The sequence below is a fragment of the Coregonus lavaretus genome (assembly GCF_964263955.1).
Source record: "Coregonus lavaretus genome assembly, chromosome: 37".
NCBI lineage: Eukaryota > Metazoa > Chordata > Actinopteri > Salmoniformes > Salmonidae > Coregonus > Coregonus lavaretus.
The window spans coordinates 24833855-24849453 of record NC_140024.1 but is presented as its reverse complement, the minus strand read 5'-3'; the positions used below and the strand labels follow the sequence as shown (position 1 = coordinate 24849453).

The 15599-nt window shown below is 43.0% G+C and overlaps 1 protein-coding gene across 2 annotated transcripts; it reads right to left on the bottom strand.

The window, feature by feature from the left end:
• Positions 1 to 277: 277 nt before the first annotated feature.
• On the bottom strand, positions 278 to 14278 carry LOC311111311 (COP9 signalosome complex subunit 2-like). 2 transcript variants are annotated; one of them, XM_084154033.1, is made up of 13 exons: positions 14175 to 14278; positions 13522 to 13635; positions 13278 to 13355; positions 12986 to 13111; positions 11513 to 11602; positions 10740 to 10817; positions 10230 to 10404; positions 9684 to 9862; positions 9266 to 9318; positions 6413 to 6510; positions 4350 to 4432; positions 3993 to 4051; positions 278 to 895 (listed from the first exon to the last, which is right to left on the bottom strand). In XM_084154033.1, exons 1-13 carry the CDS (start codon positions 14226 to 14228, stop codon positions 751 to 753), a joined length of 1332 nt encoding a protein of 443 aa, XP_084010159.1. In that variant the 5' UTR covers positions 14229 to 14278; the 3' UTR covers positions 278 to 750. The 2 variants fall into 2 exon arrangements, with proteins under 2 accessions (XP_084010159.1, XP_084010158.1); XM_084154032.1 differs by having other exon boundaries at positions 14169 to 14261.
• Between the last annotated feature and the right edge of the window lie 1321 nt (positions 14279 to 15599).

Here is a 15599-nt window from a genome sequence, read left to right as displayed (position 1 = left end):
ACCGAATCAACTTAATTATAATTCAAACAGATTTCTACTTCTCTACTGTTCTGCTTGCAATGTGATGGATGACATACATTTTCAGTGATGGCAGTGAATCTATCCATTGAAAATACGTTTCTGCACACAAACAATTGACTAACATTTCAAAGGACTGGAGTCTGTTGCATCTACCAAATAATACAGATATTTACAAATAATACAGATAGCATGAGTGCTAAAAACTAGACGATATCTAGAAGACCTACATTGAAATGTCATATACAGTAAACACAGATGGAGAACATTGTTTTTTATTCACAACATGCGTTCAATGCTGCAGCTACATGTTGTGAAAAAGTTTGCCCAACACCAGGTGCCAGTCAACATGCACAAATAAACCATTGTGTTATTGTACTCAAACTGCCTGTCCCAAAAAATAAAGCACTTTTAAAAAGGTGTGGTGACAGTGATATTTCTTAGAACCATTCTATTAAAGTCTTGTGAAAAACAAACACGAGGGGCTTGAAGTAAACTGAGATGTCCCTTAGAGAGTACTGATGTCTTCTAGAAAGCAGTATCTCTTCTCTCTCTCTGGAAAATGCAGTGGCAGATCACAAAACATCTCTGTGCTGCTGTGTAGCTCCACTCCGCTCAGCCCATCCACCCACAGTAGCACTGGATGGTTTGGTTTATACTGACACATTGGAACAATTTATTGAGATTCTCCTTCCTGTCTTTCAGTGCTGTCCGTTGTCACGTCAGTCAGAATCATGTGAGTTTGCTGACGATGGCTTGGTTGAGAGAGTTGAGTTGTTTAGTCCATTTGTCTAGGGCAGTGTAGCGCGCCCCTCCTCTCTTCTGGTAGTCTAGCTCCAACAGCTGGTTAACCTGGTCGATACGGCCTTGGATGGTGCTACAGGGAGGGAACCACAGCACAACACAGTGATCAGAGAAGAATGGTTCAAACAAAGAAATAATTAGAACACTAGAATGGACGTTGGCATCCTAGCAACATGACTAAGCATGTTTTTCCAATATTGTATAAAACAATGCATTTCTATATAAAAATGGGATCAACAACATATCAATATTTGCGTCAATTATGGTTCAAATGACACTAATCACTGTGGGTAGCATTTGAGTTGCAGTCATTGTTTAACTTCTTTCCCGGTTTGGTTTCCACCCAGCACCTTAACCACTGATGCGTGTACTCTCACAACCAATTATCACATATCTACACTACGCTGTCTGATAAAACATTCCACCACCTCCACATTCCACTACATACACTACATATTCTGTTTCTGTTGAGCTCTGTGACGACGGTGGGAATGCAGTGTAAAATGTAAATCTATTGTTCCAGTTGACTGGCTGTAGATCTGATCTGGCTGAGGGCAGTAAACAATCCAATATACAGCAGTCTGCTATAGTAGCATGGGAAATAATAAAGCCATGAAAGAAAGATAGATAGATACCCGCAAACTGTTGATTTCTCCCAAAGTTTTATTTGCCCAACGCTTTGACCCAAAGGTCTTCATCTGGCTGACAAGGACCTTTGGGTCAAAACGTTGCACAATAAAACTGCGGGAACAATTAACAGTTTGCAGGTATCTTTCTTTCTTTCTTTCATCAGTTTACTTTTTGTAGCCTGCAAGTTACTGGATGTGCATGTGTACACTACTTCTAAACTAAATAATGAAACCAGTAATCAATTACAGATCTACAGTAAACTAAGCAGGGCACTCAGGGAGGAATAACACAAACAGAGAGAGAGAGAGGAGAGGGAGGGAGACAGACTCATGCTGGCCTCCTGCATTCCTCAGGGTGCAATGTGGAAACAATGAGGAACTGAAAAGAGGAATTGTAATTATTCCCGTACAGGAAACACGTCTTAATACACATGCACAAGAAACATGCTCTGCTTCGTGCGTCATCTTATGATGTCTCTGTGTCAGCCATGTTGATAATGTACACTATACACTGAGTATACTTGCTGCCCCCCCCCCCCCCCCCCCAAAAAAGAGTTGTTTGTGATAATTGGTCGAAATTTTAAAACGTGTATTTTTCAATTTATAGACATCCTTTATTTGAATAAAATCAACTATATATATATATATATATATATATATAGGCTACTGAGCATGTCTGAAGCTTAAAGCACTGCGATTAAAAATGAAGACACAAATTACCAAAGGAGGGTGGCAGGTAGCTTAGTGGTTAAGAGCGTTGTGGCAGTAACCGAAAGGTCGCTGGTTCTAATCCTGAGCCGACTAGGTGAAAAATCTGTCGATGTGCCCTTGAGCAAGGCACTTAACCCTAATTGCTCCTGTAAGTCGCTCTGGATAAGAGCGTCTGCTAAATTACTAAAATGTAAATGTAAAATGAGGGAGCCAGAGATCAATATAGCCTAAACAGAAGAAAAAAACATGTTCCCAACCAGACCCTCCTCTTCCCGCTGCTGCTGGCCTTCACAGCTTCTGCCGTCAGGCTCCTGAAAATGCCGGTAATAGGCTATACCAACGGTCGGCAACCTTTTCCATTTGAAGTGGCAAGTTATCGTACCATTTCTACTGATCTGTGTGCCAGTTATGATTTTCAGATGCACATTTCGTGGAACAGTTTAATTCCATTTATAATAAAGTCTTCATATCTCAAAATCAATGTTCTATCCAAATGAAAAAGTAACTTCTATTGCCATTGCCAACTATGTAAAAATAGCCTACATAAAGCCTATAAATAAAAACACTGCAGCCTGCAGGTAGAAAATATCCTGATAAAAAGAAATATCCTATAAAATCACATAAGAAGTAATCAGGTAGGCCTTTTTTTATGACGTTTCCACTGGATCAGAGCATGACATTTTTTCCCCCTTTCATGCCGAGTGGTACTTGAAAGGGAGAGAGCTGGAAAGATTTTTTAAATAGGCTACGTTGAGGAACTATTTTCATTCTCAATGGATGTAAAAACAGGCTTTGTTTACTTGCTGTTTAAGGCGAAGAAAAAATTACTTTGAGCTCCACAGTGATGGTGAGTTAAGACAATCAGAAATACTAATCAGATCCCCAAATGGGCACATTTATAAGCCTACATTTGCGCTCAGGCCAGGTATCCTAGGCCTGCTTCTGTGCGTCTCCTTACTCAAGATTGACAGGAGCGCTCCAAACAAAAGAAAATGAATAACTCGTAAATAGAATGGAAATAAACCTAAACTTTTTTAGTGTAGCCTAGGTTGTGCGCTCTGCAAACAATGTGTCCACTCCTACAATGACAACGGTAAGACTGTAATAATAATTTATTGAATGCATTAAAAAGCCACTGCTGTCCAAAAAAAACATTGCTGCACATCTGAAGTTCGCAAAAGAGCACCTGGATGTTCCACAGTGCTACTGGCAAAATATTCTGTGGACAGATTAAACTAAAGTTGAGTTGTTTGGAAGGAACACACAACACTATGTGTGGAGAAAAAAAGGCCCAGCACAGCACAGCACACCAACATCAAAACCTCATCTCAACTGTAAAGTATGGTGGAGGGAGCATCATGGTTTGGGGCTGCTTTGCTGCCTCAGGACCTGGACAGCTTGCTATCATCGCCGAAACATTTAATTCCCAAGTTTATCAAGACATTTTGCAGGAGAATGTAAGGCTATATGTCCGCCAATTGAAGCTCAACAGAAGTTGGGTGATGCAACAGGACAACGACCCAAAACACAGAAGTAAATCAACAACAGAATGGCTTCAACAGAAGAAAATACGCCTTCTGGAGTGGCCCAGTCAGAGTCCTGACCTCAACCCGATTGAGATGCTGTGGCATGACCTCAAGAGAGCGGTTCACACCAGACGTACCAAGAATATTGCTGAACTGAAACTGTTTTGTAAAGAGGAATGGTCCAAAATTGCCTGTTTGATGCAAAGGACATTTCCTAACAGATCATAAAGTATTATTTTCTTCCTCTACACTCCTAAATGGTAGTTTGGGCCACACATCAGATGCATGTCTAGAACAAACTTACTTGTCCAATATGCACTGCACCAACAAACTCTCCACGTCACAAACATCTATGTTCAGCTCCTGAGGCAGAGAAGACAGAACACAGGGTGTTACACTACAATCAATTCAAACAGCAACATCAATTACCTACTAAATACATTATCAATCTACTCAGCAAAGTTCATTATCGGATACATTATCAATACACACAGTGAAGTCAATGATTAACTCTAGCCTGGTCTCAGATCTGTTTGTGCTGTCTTACCAACTCTTATTGTAAAATTCATCACGCCAATGACCATGGGAGTTGGCAAAACAGCACAAACAGATCTGGGACCAGGCTAGTTAGTCCAGAAGCCAGTGCTGTCCTCAGACTTACCTTAGAGATGAATGGGATGTGTATTCTCGTGTAAGGTTTGATGAGCGCGATAAGGACCTGGGTTCTGATGTTCCGCAGCAGCTCTGGAAAATAAGACAACACAGCACTGATCAAAGTCTCTTCAGACACACACATCTACCAGAACACACACACACATCTACCAGAACACACACACACACATCTACCAGAACACACACACCATCTACCAGAACACACACACACACATCTACCAGAACACACACACCATCTACCAGAACACACACACCATCTACCAGAACATCTACCAGAACACACACACCATCTACCAGAACATCTACCAGAACACACACACCATCTACCAGAACACACACATCTACCAGAACACACACACCATCTACCAGAACACACACACCATCTACCAGAACACACACACCATCTACCAGAACATCTACCAGAACACACACACCATCTACCAGAACACACACACCATCTACCAGAACACACACACCATCTCAATATGCAGCTACTGGTACATTTTGTCTCAAGTTTGTTGAAACCTCGTCTTCAATGCCACACTTCCATGTCTCGTTCATCAACAGATATGAGAAAGCCCACACACGCATAACTTCACAGATCTTCATTGTAAAGGGTTTAAACACTGTTTCCCATGCTTGTTCAATGAACCATAAACAATTAATGAACATGCACCTGTGGAACGGTCGTTAAGACACTAACAGCTTACAGACGGTAGGCAATTAAGGTCACAGTTATGAAAACTTAGGACACTAAAGAGGCCTTTCTACTGACTCTGAAAAACACCAAAAGAAAGATGCCCAGGGTCCCTGCTCATCTGCGTGAACGTGCCTTAGGCATGCTCCAAGGAGGCATGAGGACTGCTGATGTGGCCAGAGCAATAAAATTGCAATGTCCGTACTGTGAGACGCCTAAGACAGCGCTACAGGGAAACAGGACTGACAGCTGATCGTCCTCGCAGTGGCAGACCACGTGTAACAACACCTGCACAGGATCGGTACATCCGAACATCACACCTGCGGGACAGGTACAGGATGGCAACAACAACTGCCCGAGTTACACAAGGAACGCACAATCCCTCCATCAGTGCTCAGACTGTCCACAATAGGCTGAGAGAGGCTGGACTGAGGGCTTGTAGGCCTGTTGTAAGGCAGGTCCTCACCAGACATCACCGGCAACAACGTCGCCTATGGGCACAAACCCACCGTCGCTGGACCAGACAGGACTGGCAAAAAGTGCTCTTCACTGACGAGTCGCAGTTTTGTCTCACCAGGGGTGATGGTCGGATTTGCGTTTATCGTCGAAGGAATGAGCGTTACACCGAGGCCTGTACTCTGGAGCGAGATCGATTTGGAGGTGGAGGGTCTGTCATGGTCTGGGGCAGTGTGTCATAGCATCATCGGACTGAGCTTGTCATTGCAGGCAATCTCAACGCTGTGCGTTACAGGGAAGACATCCTCCTCCCTCATGTGGTACCCTTCCTGCAGGCTCATCCTGACATGACCCTCCAGCATGACAATGCCACCAGCCATACTGCTCGTTCTGTGCGTGATTTCCTGCAAGACAGGAATGTCAGTGTTCTGCCATGGCAAGCGAAGAGCCCGGATCTCAATCCCATTGAGCACGTCTGGGACCTGTTGGATCGGAGGGTGAGGGCTAGGGCATTCCCCCCAGAAATGTCTGGGAACTTGCAGGTGCCTTGGTGGAAGAGTGGGGTAACATCTCACAGCAAGAACTGGAAAATCTGGTGCAGTCCATGAGGAGGAGATGCACTGCAGTACTTAATGCAGCTGGTGGCCACACCAGATACTGACTGTTACTTTTGATTTTGACCCCCCCTTTGTTCAGGGACACATTATTCCATTTCTGTTAGTCACATGTCTGTGGAACTTGTTCTGTTTATGTCGCAGTTGTTGAATGTTGTTATGTTCATACAAATATTTACACATGTTAGGTTTGCTGAAAATAAACGCAGTTGACAGTGAGAGGACATTTCTTTTTTTGCTGAGTTTATATACAAGCACACACATGCACACACAAACACTACTTACCCTCGATGTGTTCTCTGATGAAGGGGTCGTCCATGATACTACTATGGTTGGTTTTCAGTATCTTCTCAAACTCTGTGATGTCATTATTCTGATAGGAGCTGGGAGCAGACACACAACAGTAGAACAGTCACTGGGTTAGAATAATGATATAATAATCCATAGAATAATGATATAATAATCCATAGAATAATGACAATGATCCATAAAATCATGATATAATAATCCATAAAATAATGATATAATAATCCATAGAATCATGATATAATAATCCATAGAATCATGATATAATAATCCATAGAATAATGACAATGATCCATAGAATAATGATATAATAATCCATAAAATCATGATATAATAATCCATACATCCATATATTGTCTTCATCCAACCACAACACCACCACAGCTCCACTATCCCACTAAAACACATTTCTAAATATTAGCCTTTTCAACATCAACAATCTATTCTTTTCTACAGTTCTGGGTGTGTTTAAAATTGTCTGTTTACATAACAACAAAGTTCAAATGCATGGAAGGAAACAGTTGGAGTCCTATTTTAGCCACCGCCTGTTTTATGACCTAAGAGAGTGTGAATAGAATAAGGGAGGAGACCAGAGCTAAAGAGCAAATGGCCTCGAAGGTGCTTTTTATGGTCGATGCCATTCAATCCGGCATCCGCTGTGTTAACGAATGCGGAGCCCGTGAACGGTAGGGCATTTATGCTTCTCACGCTGTTCAGAGCAGAGATACCAGAAACAACTGCCCCAACTCACCTATCAACCAGTCATCGCTTGTGAGTCAAACACCGAGCTCACGGAGGCCTCTGCGTTGTTTCACATTTTGAGAGGTGTACGGAGCCACAGCCTATGCACACTTCCATTTACTTCTGCAATTGCATCATAATCGTAGAGCAGACCCTCTGTGTCATGGATGCCAGATTGACCATAAATTAGGTTGAAGAGACACCACACAGCTGAACCCATGGTTAAAGGATATCTTCACTATGTTACACCTCTATCTATTAACCACTTATACAGTGGGGAGAACAAGTATTTGATACACTGCCGATTTTGCAGATTTTCCTACTTACAAAGCATGTAGAGGTCTGTAATTTTTATCATAGGTACACTTCAACTGTGAGAGACGGAATCTAAAACAAAAATCCAGAAAATCACATTGTATGATTTTTAAGTAATTAATTTGCATTTTATTGCATGACATAAGTATTTGATCACCTACCAACCAGTAAGAATTCCGGCTCTCACAGACCTGTTAGTTTTTCTTTAAGAAGCCCTCCTGTTCTCCACTCATTACCTGTATTAACTGCACCTGTTTGAACTCATTACCTGTATAAAAGACACCTGTCCACACACTCAGTCGCTTTGGATAAAAGCGTCTGCTAAATGGCATATTATTATTACTCAATCAAACAGACTCCAACCTCTCCACAATGGCCAAGACCAGAGAGCTGTGTAAGGACATCAGGGATACAATTGTAGACCTGCACAAGGCTGGGATGGGCTACAGGACAATAGGCAAGCAGCTTGGTGAGAAGGCAACAACTGTTGGCGCAATTATTAGAAAATGGAAGAAGTTCAAGATGACGGTCAATCACCCTCGGTCTGGGGCTCCATGCAAGATCTCACCTCGTGGGGCATCAATGATCATGAGGAAGGTGAGGGATCAGCCCAGAACTACACGGCAGGACCTGGTCAATGACCTGAAGAGAGCTGGGACCACAGTCTCAAAGAAAACCATTAGTAACACACTACGCTGTCATGGATTAAAATCCTGCAGCGCACGCAAGGTCCCCCTGCTCAAGCCAGCGCATGTCCAGGCCCGTCTGAAGTTTGCCAATGACCATCTGGATGATCCAGAGAAGGAATGGGAGAAGGTCATGTGGTCTGAAAAGACAAAAATAGAGCTTTTTGGTCTAATCTCCACTCGCCGTGTTTGGAGGAAGAAGAAGGATGAGTACAACCCCAAGAACACCATCCCAACCGTGAAGCATGGAGGTGGAAACATCATTCTTTGGGGATGCTTTTCTGCAAAGGGGACAGGACGACTGCACCGTATTGAGGGGAGGATGGATGGGGCCATGTATCGCGAGATCTTGGCCAACAACCTCCTTCCCTCAGTAAGAGCATTGAAGATGGGTCGTGGCTGGGTCTTCCAGCATGACAACGACCCGAAACATACAGCCAGGGCAACTAAGGAGTGGCTCCGTAAGAAGCATCTCAAGGTCCTGGAGTGGCCTAGCCAGTCTCCAGACCTGAACCCAATAGAAAATCTTTGGAGGGAGCTGAAAGTCCGTATTGCCCAGCGACAGCCCCGAAACCTGAAGGATCTGGAGAAGGTCTGTATGGAGGAGTGGGCCAAAATCCCTGCTGCAGTGTGTGCAAACCTGGTCAAGACCTACAGGAAATGTATGATCTCTGTAATTGCAAACAAAGGTTTCTGTACCAAATATTAAGTTCTGCTTTTCTGATGTATCAAATACTTATGTCATGCAATAAAATGCAAATTAATTACTTAAAAATCATACAATGTGATTTTCTGGATTTTTGTTTTAGATTCCGTCTCTCACAGTTGAAGTGTACCTATGATAAAAATGACAGACCTCTACATGCTTTGTAAGTAGGAAAACCTGCAAAATCGGCAGTGTATCAAATACTTGTTCTCCCCACTGTATGTGATGTAAAACAATAACAGTTTGGGTCGACTGACAACACTACACAAATAAGTGGAAATAGGTTGTAAATAGTGAAGATATCGTTTAACTGATGCCATGGCTTTCTACCCTAAAATATCACCAACACCACCATGGATGACCCAGAAGCACACGTGTTCTTACCTTACTAGATTTGTCATGGCCAAGATCTCTGGGTCGTTTTTATAAGGTTTGGCCTGTCACAGAAAAACACAATAAGAACAGCCACTGTAATACAACACTTTATCAAGCAGTGTTTGCTGCAGGTGATTTGAATACCATTAATGCAATGTTGTTGCCGCCAACAATATAAAGGTGCGTGATGCAACCACCACGTGTTGCTATGGAGTTGTGAAATAAACAATGTATAAATATAACAATATCGGATAATCATAAAAATAGACTTGCCCTGAATCTGATTAGTAATATTTTCCAATATAAATCAGATGCAGATATTTTTCCCATAATGTCAGTGATAATGTTAGTAATTGCTCTAAGGGGATAAATAAAATGGAATTCAACTGGACTTAACTAAACTGAACTGACTGAATGAGGGTTGTACCTCCTGTGAGTCGAATGGGTTGATTCCAGACTTCATGAGCATGTTGGCCAGCACCAGGTACTTCAGACAGGTGGTTCTCCTGGGGCTGCCTGACTCATCGTAGTTCTTAAACGCCTCAAAGAAGTCTGTGTGGGCCTTCTCAAACTCCCCCTCTCTCAGGTGCATCTTACCCCCACACTCTGGGGAAGGGGACCAAACAAGAACAGGCCTGTTACTACATCACATAAACACACGCAGTGACACACACACACCTTTTTACCATATTAGCGATTTTATCCTCCAATTGTAAAAAGGTACAGTACTTGTCTGTGACTCTTTCAGGGTCTCGCCTCGATAGTGGCAAATCTCCCTGAGACTCCCTACAGGTCAGTTTACAAGTCCTAACTATAGAATTACTATTCTAAGGAGGATTCTATTTCTATGGTCATTTTCTATTTATTCAATGTGTACCACTGTGTGTGTGGCTCCGATGCAATACATGTAATAGATACTGTTGACAGCTATCCTGCCTTCAGGGGTTCCTAATTCTACGGTGGTAACACTCACCCCTGATGACTCCCATGATGAGTGGGTGAGGGATAGCAGACTTGATGTGCAGGGACTGTTCATACAGGGCCTTCAGCTTCTTGTTGTTCTTCTGGGTTGTGTACATCTGGATCTCCAGAGCATAGATCTCCAGGAGCTGGGTGCCTTTCTTTAGGTCGTCCTCCCCGTCATCTGTCTACAGAGAGACATAGATATACAACATTACAGATCATATACACATAACAGACCACAGATCTTCAACATCGTCTGTCTGCAGTGCACGTAGATATAGAGCATAACAGATCAGATATACACATAACAGACCATAGATCTCTAACATAATCTGTCTGCAGTGCAGATAGATATACAACATAACAGATCATACTAGTATACAACAACAACAAAAAATACTGCTAGCAGCCATATTGGGAACTTGGAAGTTGGCTACTGTGGATCACTCCTAACCTCAGATGGCTGTGTAAACCCCATCAGACTAAACGTTGTCTCAGACTACCACCTGTCTTACTGTACCTGACAGGACTGGTGCAGCTGTCTGAGGATCTTCTGTAACTTCCCAAACTCCTCCCTCTCCAGGTACAGCTTGCCCAGCTGAAACACAACAACAGGACCAGTTAAAACAGGCTGAGAGACAACAAGAGGACTTCAGTTAAAACAGGCTGAGAGACAACAAGAGGACTTCAGTTAAAACAGGCTGAGAGACAACAAGAGGACTTCAGTTAAAACAGGCTGAGAGACAACAAGAGGACTTCAGTTAAAACAGGCTGAGAGACAACAAGAGGACTTCAGTTAAAACAGGCTGAGAGACAACAAGAGGACTTCAGTTAAAACAGGCTGAGAGACAACAAGAGGACTTCAGTTAAAACAGGCTGAGAGACAACAAGAGGACTTCAGTTAAAACAGGCTGAGAGACAAAACAACAACTTATATGTTTGTGCTATCACTAAAAAAGGGCTTTACGATGTTGTTTGGCAAATAATTTAACACAAACAGATCTGGCTACGAGTCTAGGGCATTGCAGAGGTAAAAACTCCCAAACACAGAGGTCTGAAACTGACAGGTCAGATATTGTCCTACCCATAGAAATAAACAGAAACATTGTGTACTACATGCATATGTCCCAATTATCTCCCCTTTCTCCCAAAGTGTGCACTTGTTCACTTCAATAATTTGAGAGAAATTACTAGTCCATGCCTCCACCAATCCACTGCTTTTAGGTTTTTATTGTAAGTAGTGACCGAGTGCACACTTTAGGAAAAAGGTAATATTAATGGGACACACCCTACCTTTGTGTTGGTTTTGAACCAGAGTCTGTCGTTCTTGGCGTCTTTCAGAGCGTCCAGAGTCGTTTCATAAAACTCCTGCAGCAGGTCCATCTGTGACACATAAAACAACCAACCACAACCCACATTTAACACCTCAGTCATCTAGAACATGGAACCACAGCCCACATTAACACCTCAGTCATCTAGAACATGAACCACAGCCCACATTAACACCCCAGTCATCTAGAACATGAACCACAGCCCACATTAACACCTCAGTCATCTAGAACATGAACCACAGCCCACATTAACACCCCAGTCATCTAGAACATGAACCACAGCCCACATTAACACCTCAGTCATCTAGAACATGAACCACAGCCCACATTAACACCCCAGTCATCTAGAACATGAACCACAGCCCACATTAACACCTCAGTCATCTAGAACATGAACCACAGCCCACATTAACACCCCAGTCATCTAGAACATGAACCACAGCCCACATTAACACCCCAGTCATCTAGAACATGGAACCACAGCCCACATTAACACCCCAGTCATCTAGAACATGAACCACAGCCCACATTAACACCCCAGTCATCTAGAACATGGAACCACAGCCCACATTAACACCCCAGTCATCTAGAACATGAACCACAGCCCACATTAACACCCCAGTCATCTAGAACATGAACCACAGCCCACATTAACACCCCAGTCATCTAGAACATGAACCACAGCCCACATTAACACCTCAGTCATCTAGAACATGAACCACAGCCCACATTAACACCCCAGTCATCTAGAACATGAACCACAGCCCACATTAACACCCCAGTCATCTAGAACATGGAACCACAGCCCACATTAACACCCCAGTCATCTAGAACATGAACCACAGCCCACATTAACACCCCAGTCATCTAGAACATGAACCACAGCCCACATTAACACCCCAGTCATCTAGAACATGGAACCACAGCCCACATTAACACCCCAGTCATCTAGAACATGAACCACAGCCCACATTAACACCCCAGTCATCTAGAACATGAACCACAGCCCACATTAACACCCCAGTCATCTAGAACATGAACCACAGCCCACATTAACACCCCAGTCATCTAGAACATGAACCACAGCCCACATTAACACCCCAGTCATCTAGAACATGAACCACAGCCCACATTAACACCCCAGTCATCTAGAACATGAACCACAGCCCACATTAACACCCCAGTCATCTAGAACATGAACCACAGCCCACATTAACACCCCAGTCATCTAGAACATGGAACCACAGCCCACATTAACACCCCAGTCATCTAGAACATGAACCACAGCCCACATTAACACCTCAGTCATCTAGAACATGAACCACAGCCCACATTTAACACCCCAGTCATCAAGAACAAACAGTTCACATAACTTGAGATTTGAGCCAAAATAAAGTTCTGAGCTTTGTTCTAGTTCCAGGTATTGTGTCTATACCTGTTTGGAGGTGGAGATGTAGTCTAAGATGGAGTTGATGGATTTCTCTGAGTAGTTTCTGGTCACAGCGCTCCTGATGTACGTCAACAGCTGCTTGTACCGAGACATCATCTCTGGGAAGTTGGTCTGCAGGACACACACAGTTTACCAGGAGATAGGGCATCGAGTTAAGTTGTAGTGGGAATGACAGTATGCCGTAAAGAAAAGAAAAAAACTCACAAGCACTAATCATATGGACTTAGAGACAGAGAGTTGACATTGAGATAACGCTACAGCACATTTAATTTCTTACCAGCTTGAAGTTGATTTTGATCATCTGTTTTAGGGCTTTGAACCCCCATTCTCCCTTCTCTCCCTCCAGCTCCAATACCTGCCAATGGAGAGTATACATTATATCATACACAAAAAAAATGTATGCACGCACGACTGTAAGTCGCTTTGGATAAAAGCGTCTGCTAAATGGCATATTATTATTATTATTATCATACATTCATCAATATGTGAGTGAGTGAGTGGAGTGAGTAGCCAGTACCCACCTTCTGGAAGCTGCTGAGAGCTGCTTTGGGTTCATCCTCCTTCAGTGCTTTGGAGTTGTAGTACTGGTTCTCCAAGTCGACGTTTGGCTCTGAGTTACTGTCCTCGGAATATTCCTGGGTTGAGACATAAACTCAGGACATAAATTAGCTGGCTATGAGCTAATACAACTCAGATTGATAAGGTGACAGAGATGTTATGATTGGGCTAACGGCTTGCCATAGTTGTTTACTAATGAGGCTAAGTAGCAAGCTGTTTTAGCTAACCAGCATCGGCGCATGCTCGGTTAAAGGATAGTTATCTACACCTAGCTAGCTGGTTAACTAAACGCTTGTATGTTCGTGGCTAGCTACGATAACATGTTACAAAAAATTGACTAGCATAGCTAACTCAGTATACTATATATATATAAACTCAGTTTCCCCCATGCCAAGCAGCTGAGTTTAGCTAGCACTAGCAGCAACTTTGCTAGCTAGCCTCGCCTTTATGCTAACGTTAGCTGAACTAGCTATCTATCGAGGTAGTTTAGCTAACTAGCTAGCTACCTCCTCTGCTCTGATCTAGCTAATGCAAATATACTAGCTAAGGAAGCAGCTCTGATTAGACATTTTAAAAAACAAGGAAATAGAAACGTATTATGTAAACTTACGCTTACCAGATCATAATCTTCTTCATCATCGCACATGAAATCATCTTCCATGTCAGACATCTTGACGGGTCTTCGGAAACAACAAACAAACCGCAGCTCTACAGCGCCACCAAACGCTACGCCGGTTGGTTTCAGCACAGTACTGCAGGATTCTTTCTAGTATTGTAGTTCGCTCTTCTATCCGAAGATGACGCTGTCACATCACATTTAGGGTGTGTTCGTAAATTCAATCTGGAGTGACAGGATGCGCTCTGGGCGTTCTTAAATTCAGAGCGTTTTCTCTGGGAGCGTTCAGAGCGCAAACTGGACGCTCTGGCGGAGGAGTAGGGTTGATCCGAGAGTTCTGACCTCAAAACGGCAGTCAAGAACCCAAGTTTACTGGCTAACGTTGGCTAGCTTGCTAGCTACTTCCAGACACAAATGAGAGAATACCTCACTCTGACCATTTTACTCGCCCTAGGCTGTTTTCATGTTATCCAGAGCGTTAGTGATTGTAACTGTGCTGCTGGCAACAATTTAATTGCGCTATTTTGCAGACGTTTACTGACACCGGCCATATTCAACCGGTATTGAGCGTTCGCAAATGCATGAGTTATTCTGCGCTCTGGCACACAGGCGAGAGTGCTCTAAAATCTGAGTAGATAGCCAGAGCGAATTTATGAAGATAACCTTGGTCCAGCTACAATTCAGAAAGAAGTTTAGATCTGTAAGATTTCTAGGCTTTTCAATTAATTACATTTGACTCACAGATACCTATGACTTACAGATAACTATCTTACGTTATCATCATAGAAATAGCCATAAAAAACGTGCATCACAAATCAAAGGGGCAAGCATGAGAACCATTAATTTATGTAGGAAGGGAGGGGGGAGTCATACACACACACACACACATTGACCCAGTTGCAATCCCACACTGAGAAATGGGTCTGAACCATGACCAGAGGTTTTCAGCATTTTGATGGGGTCGAATAATTTGTTTAAAGGGATTTCAACAGGCCAGCCTCTGGGGTACACAGAGAAAAAAGCAGCCTTGGCAGTTGGTGAGGGACTGACTCACTGAGGTATGAACTATGAATGTGGATCTATTGGAGTGTTTTTTACTAACATTGCGTGATAACGCTGGGAGGCCGTTTCAGATTAGAGTGGAGTCAACCCCGTGGATCAGGTTTAAATATATTTCATTAGTATTTTTAAACAGTGTTGGCTGCCACTCTAGTTGATTTATCCCATTATTCTGGACCATGGAGTCAGTTGGAGCATAATATTCATAATATAACCTAGTGGATCCAACACCATAGAGAGGAGAGCAGGGGGGGATGTGTCAGCACGCTGTTACTGGGAAATAGGGCTCCTTTGTCACAATATCCAGTGTGTGTGTGCAGAGATGGGCAAAAATTACAAAATACCCTAAAGACTAATGTATCAAAA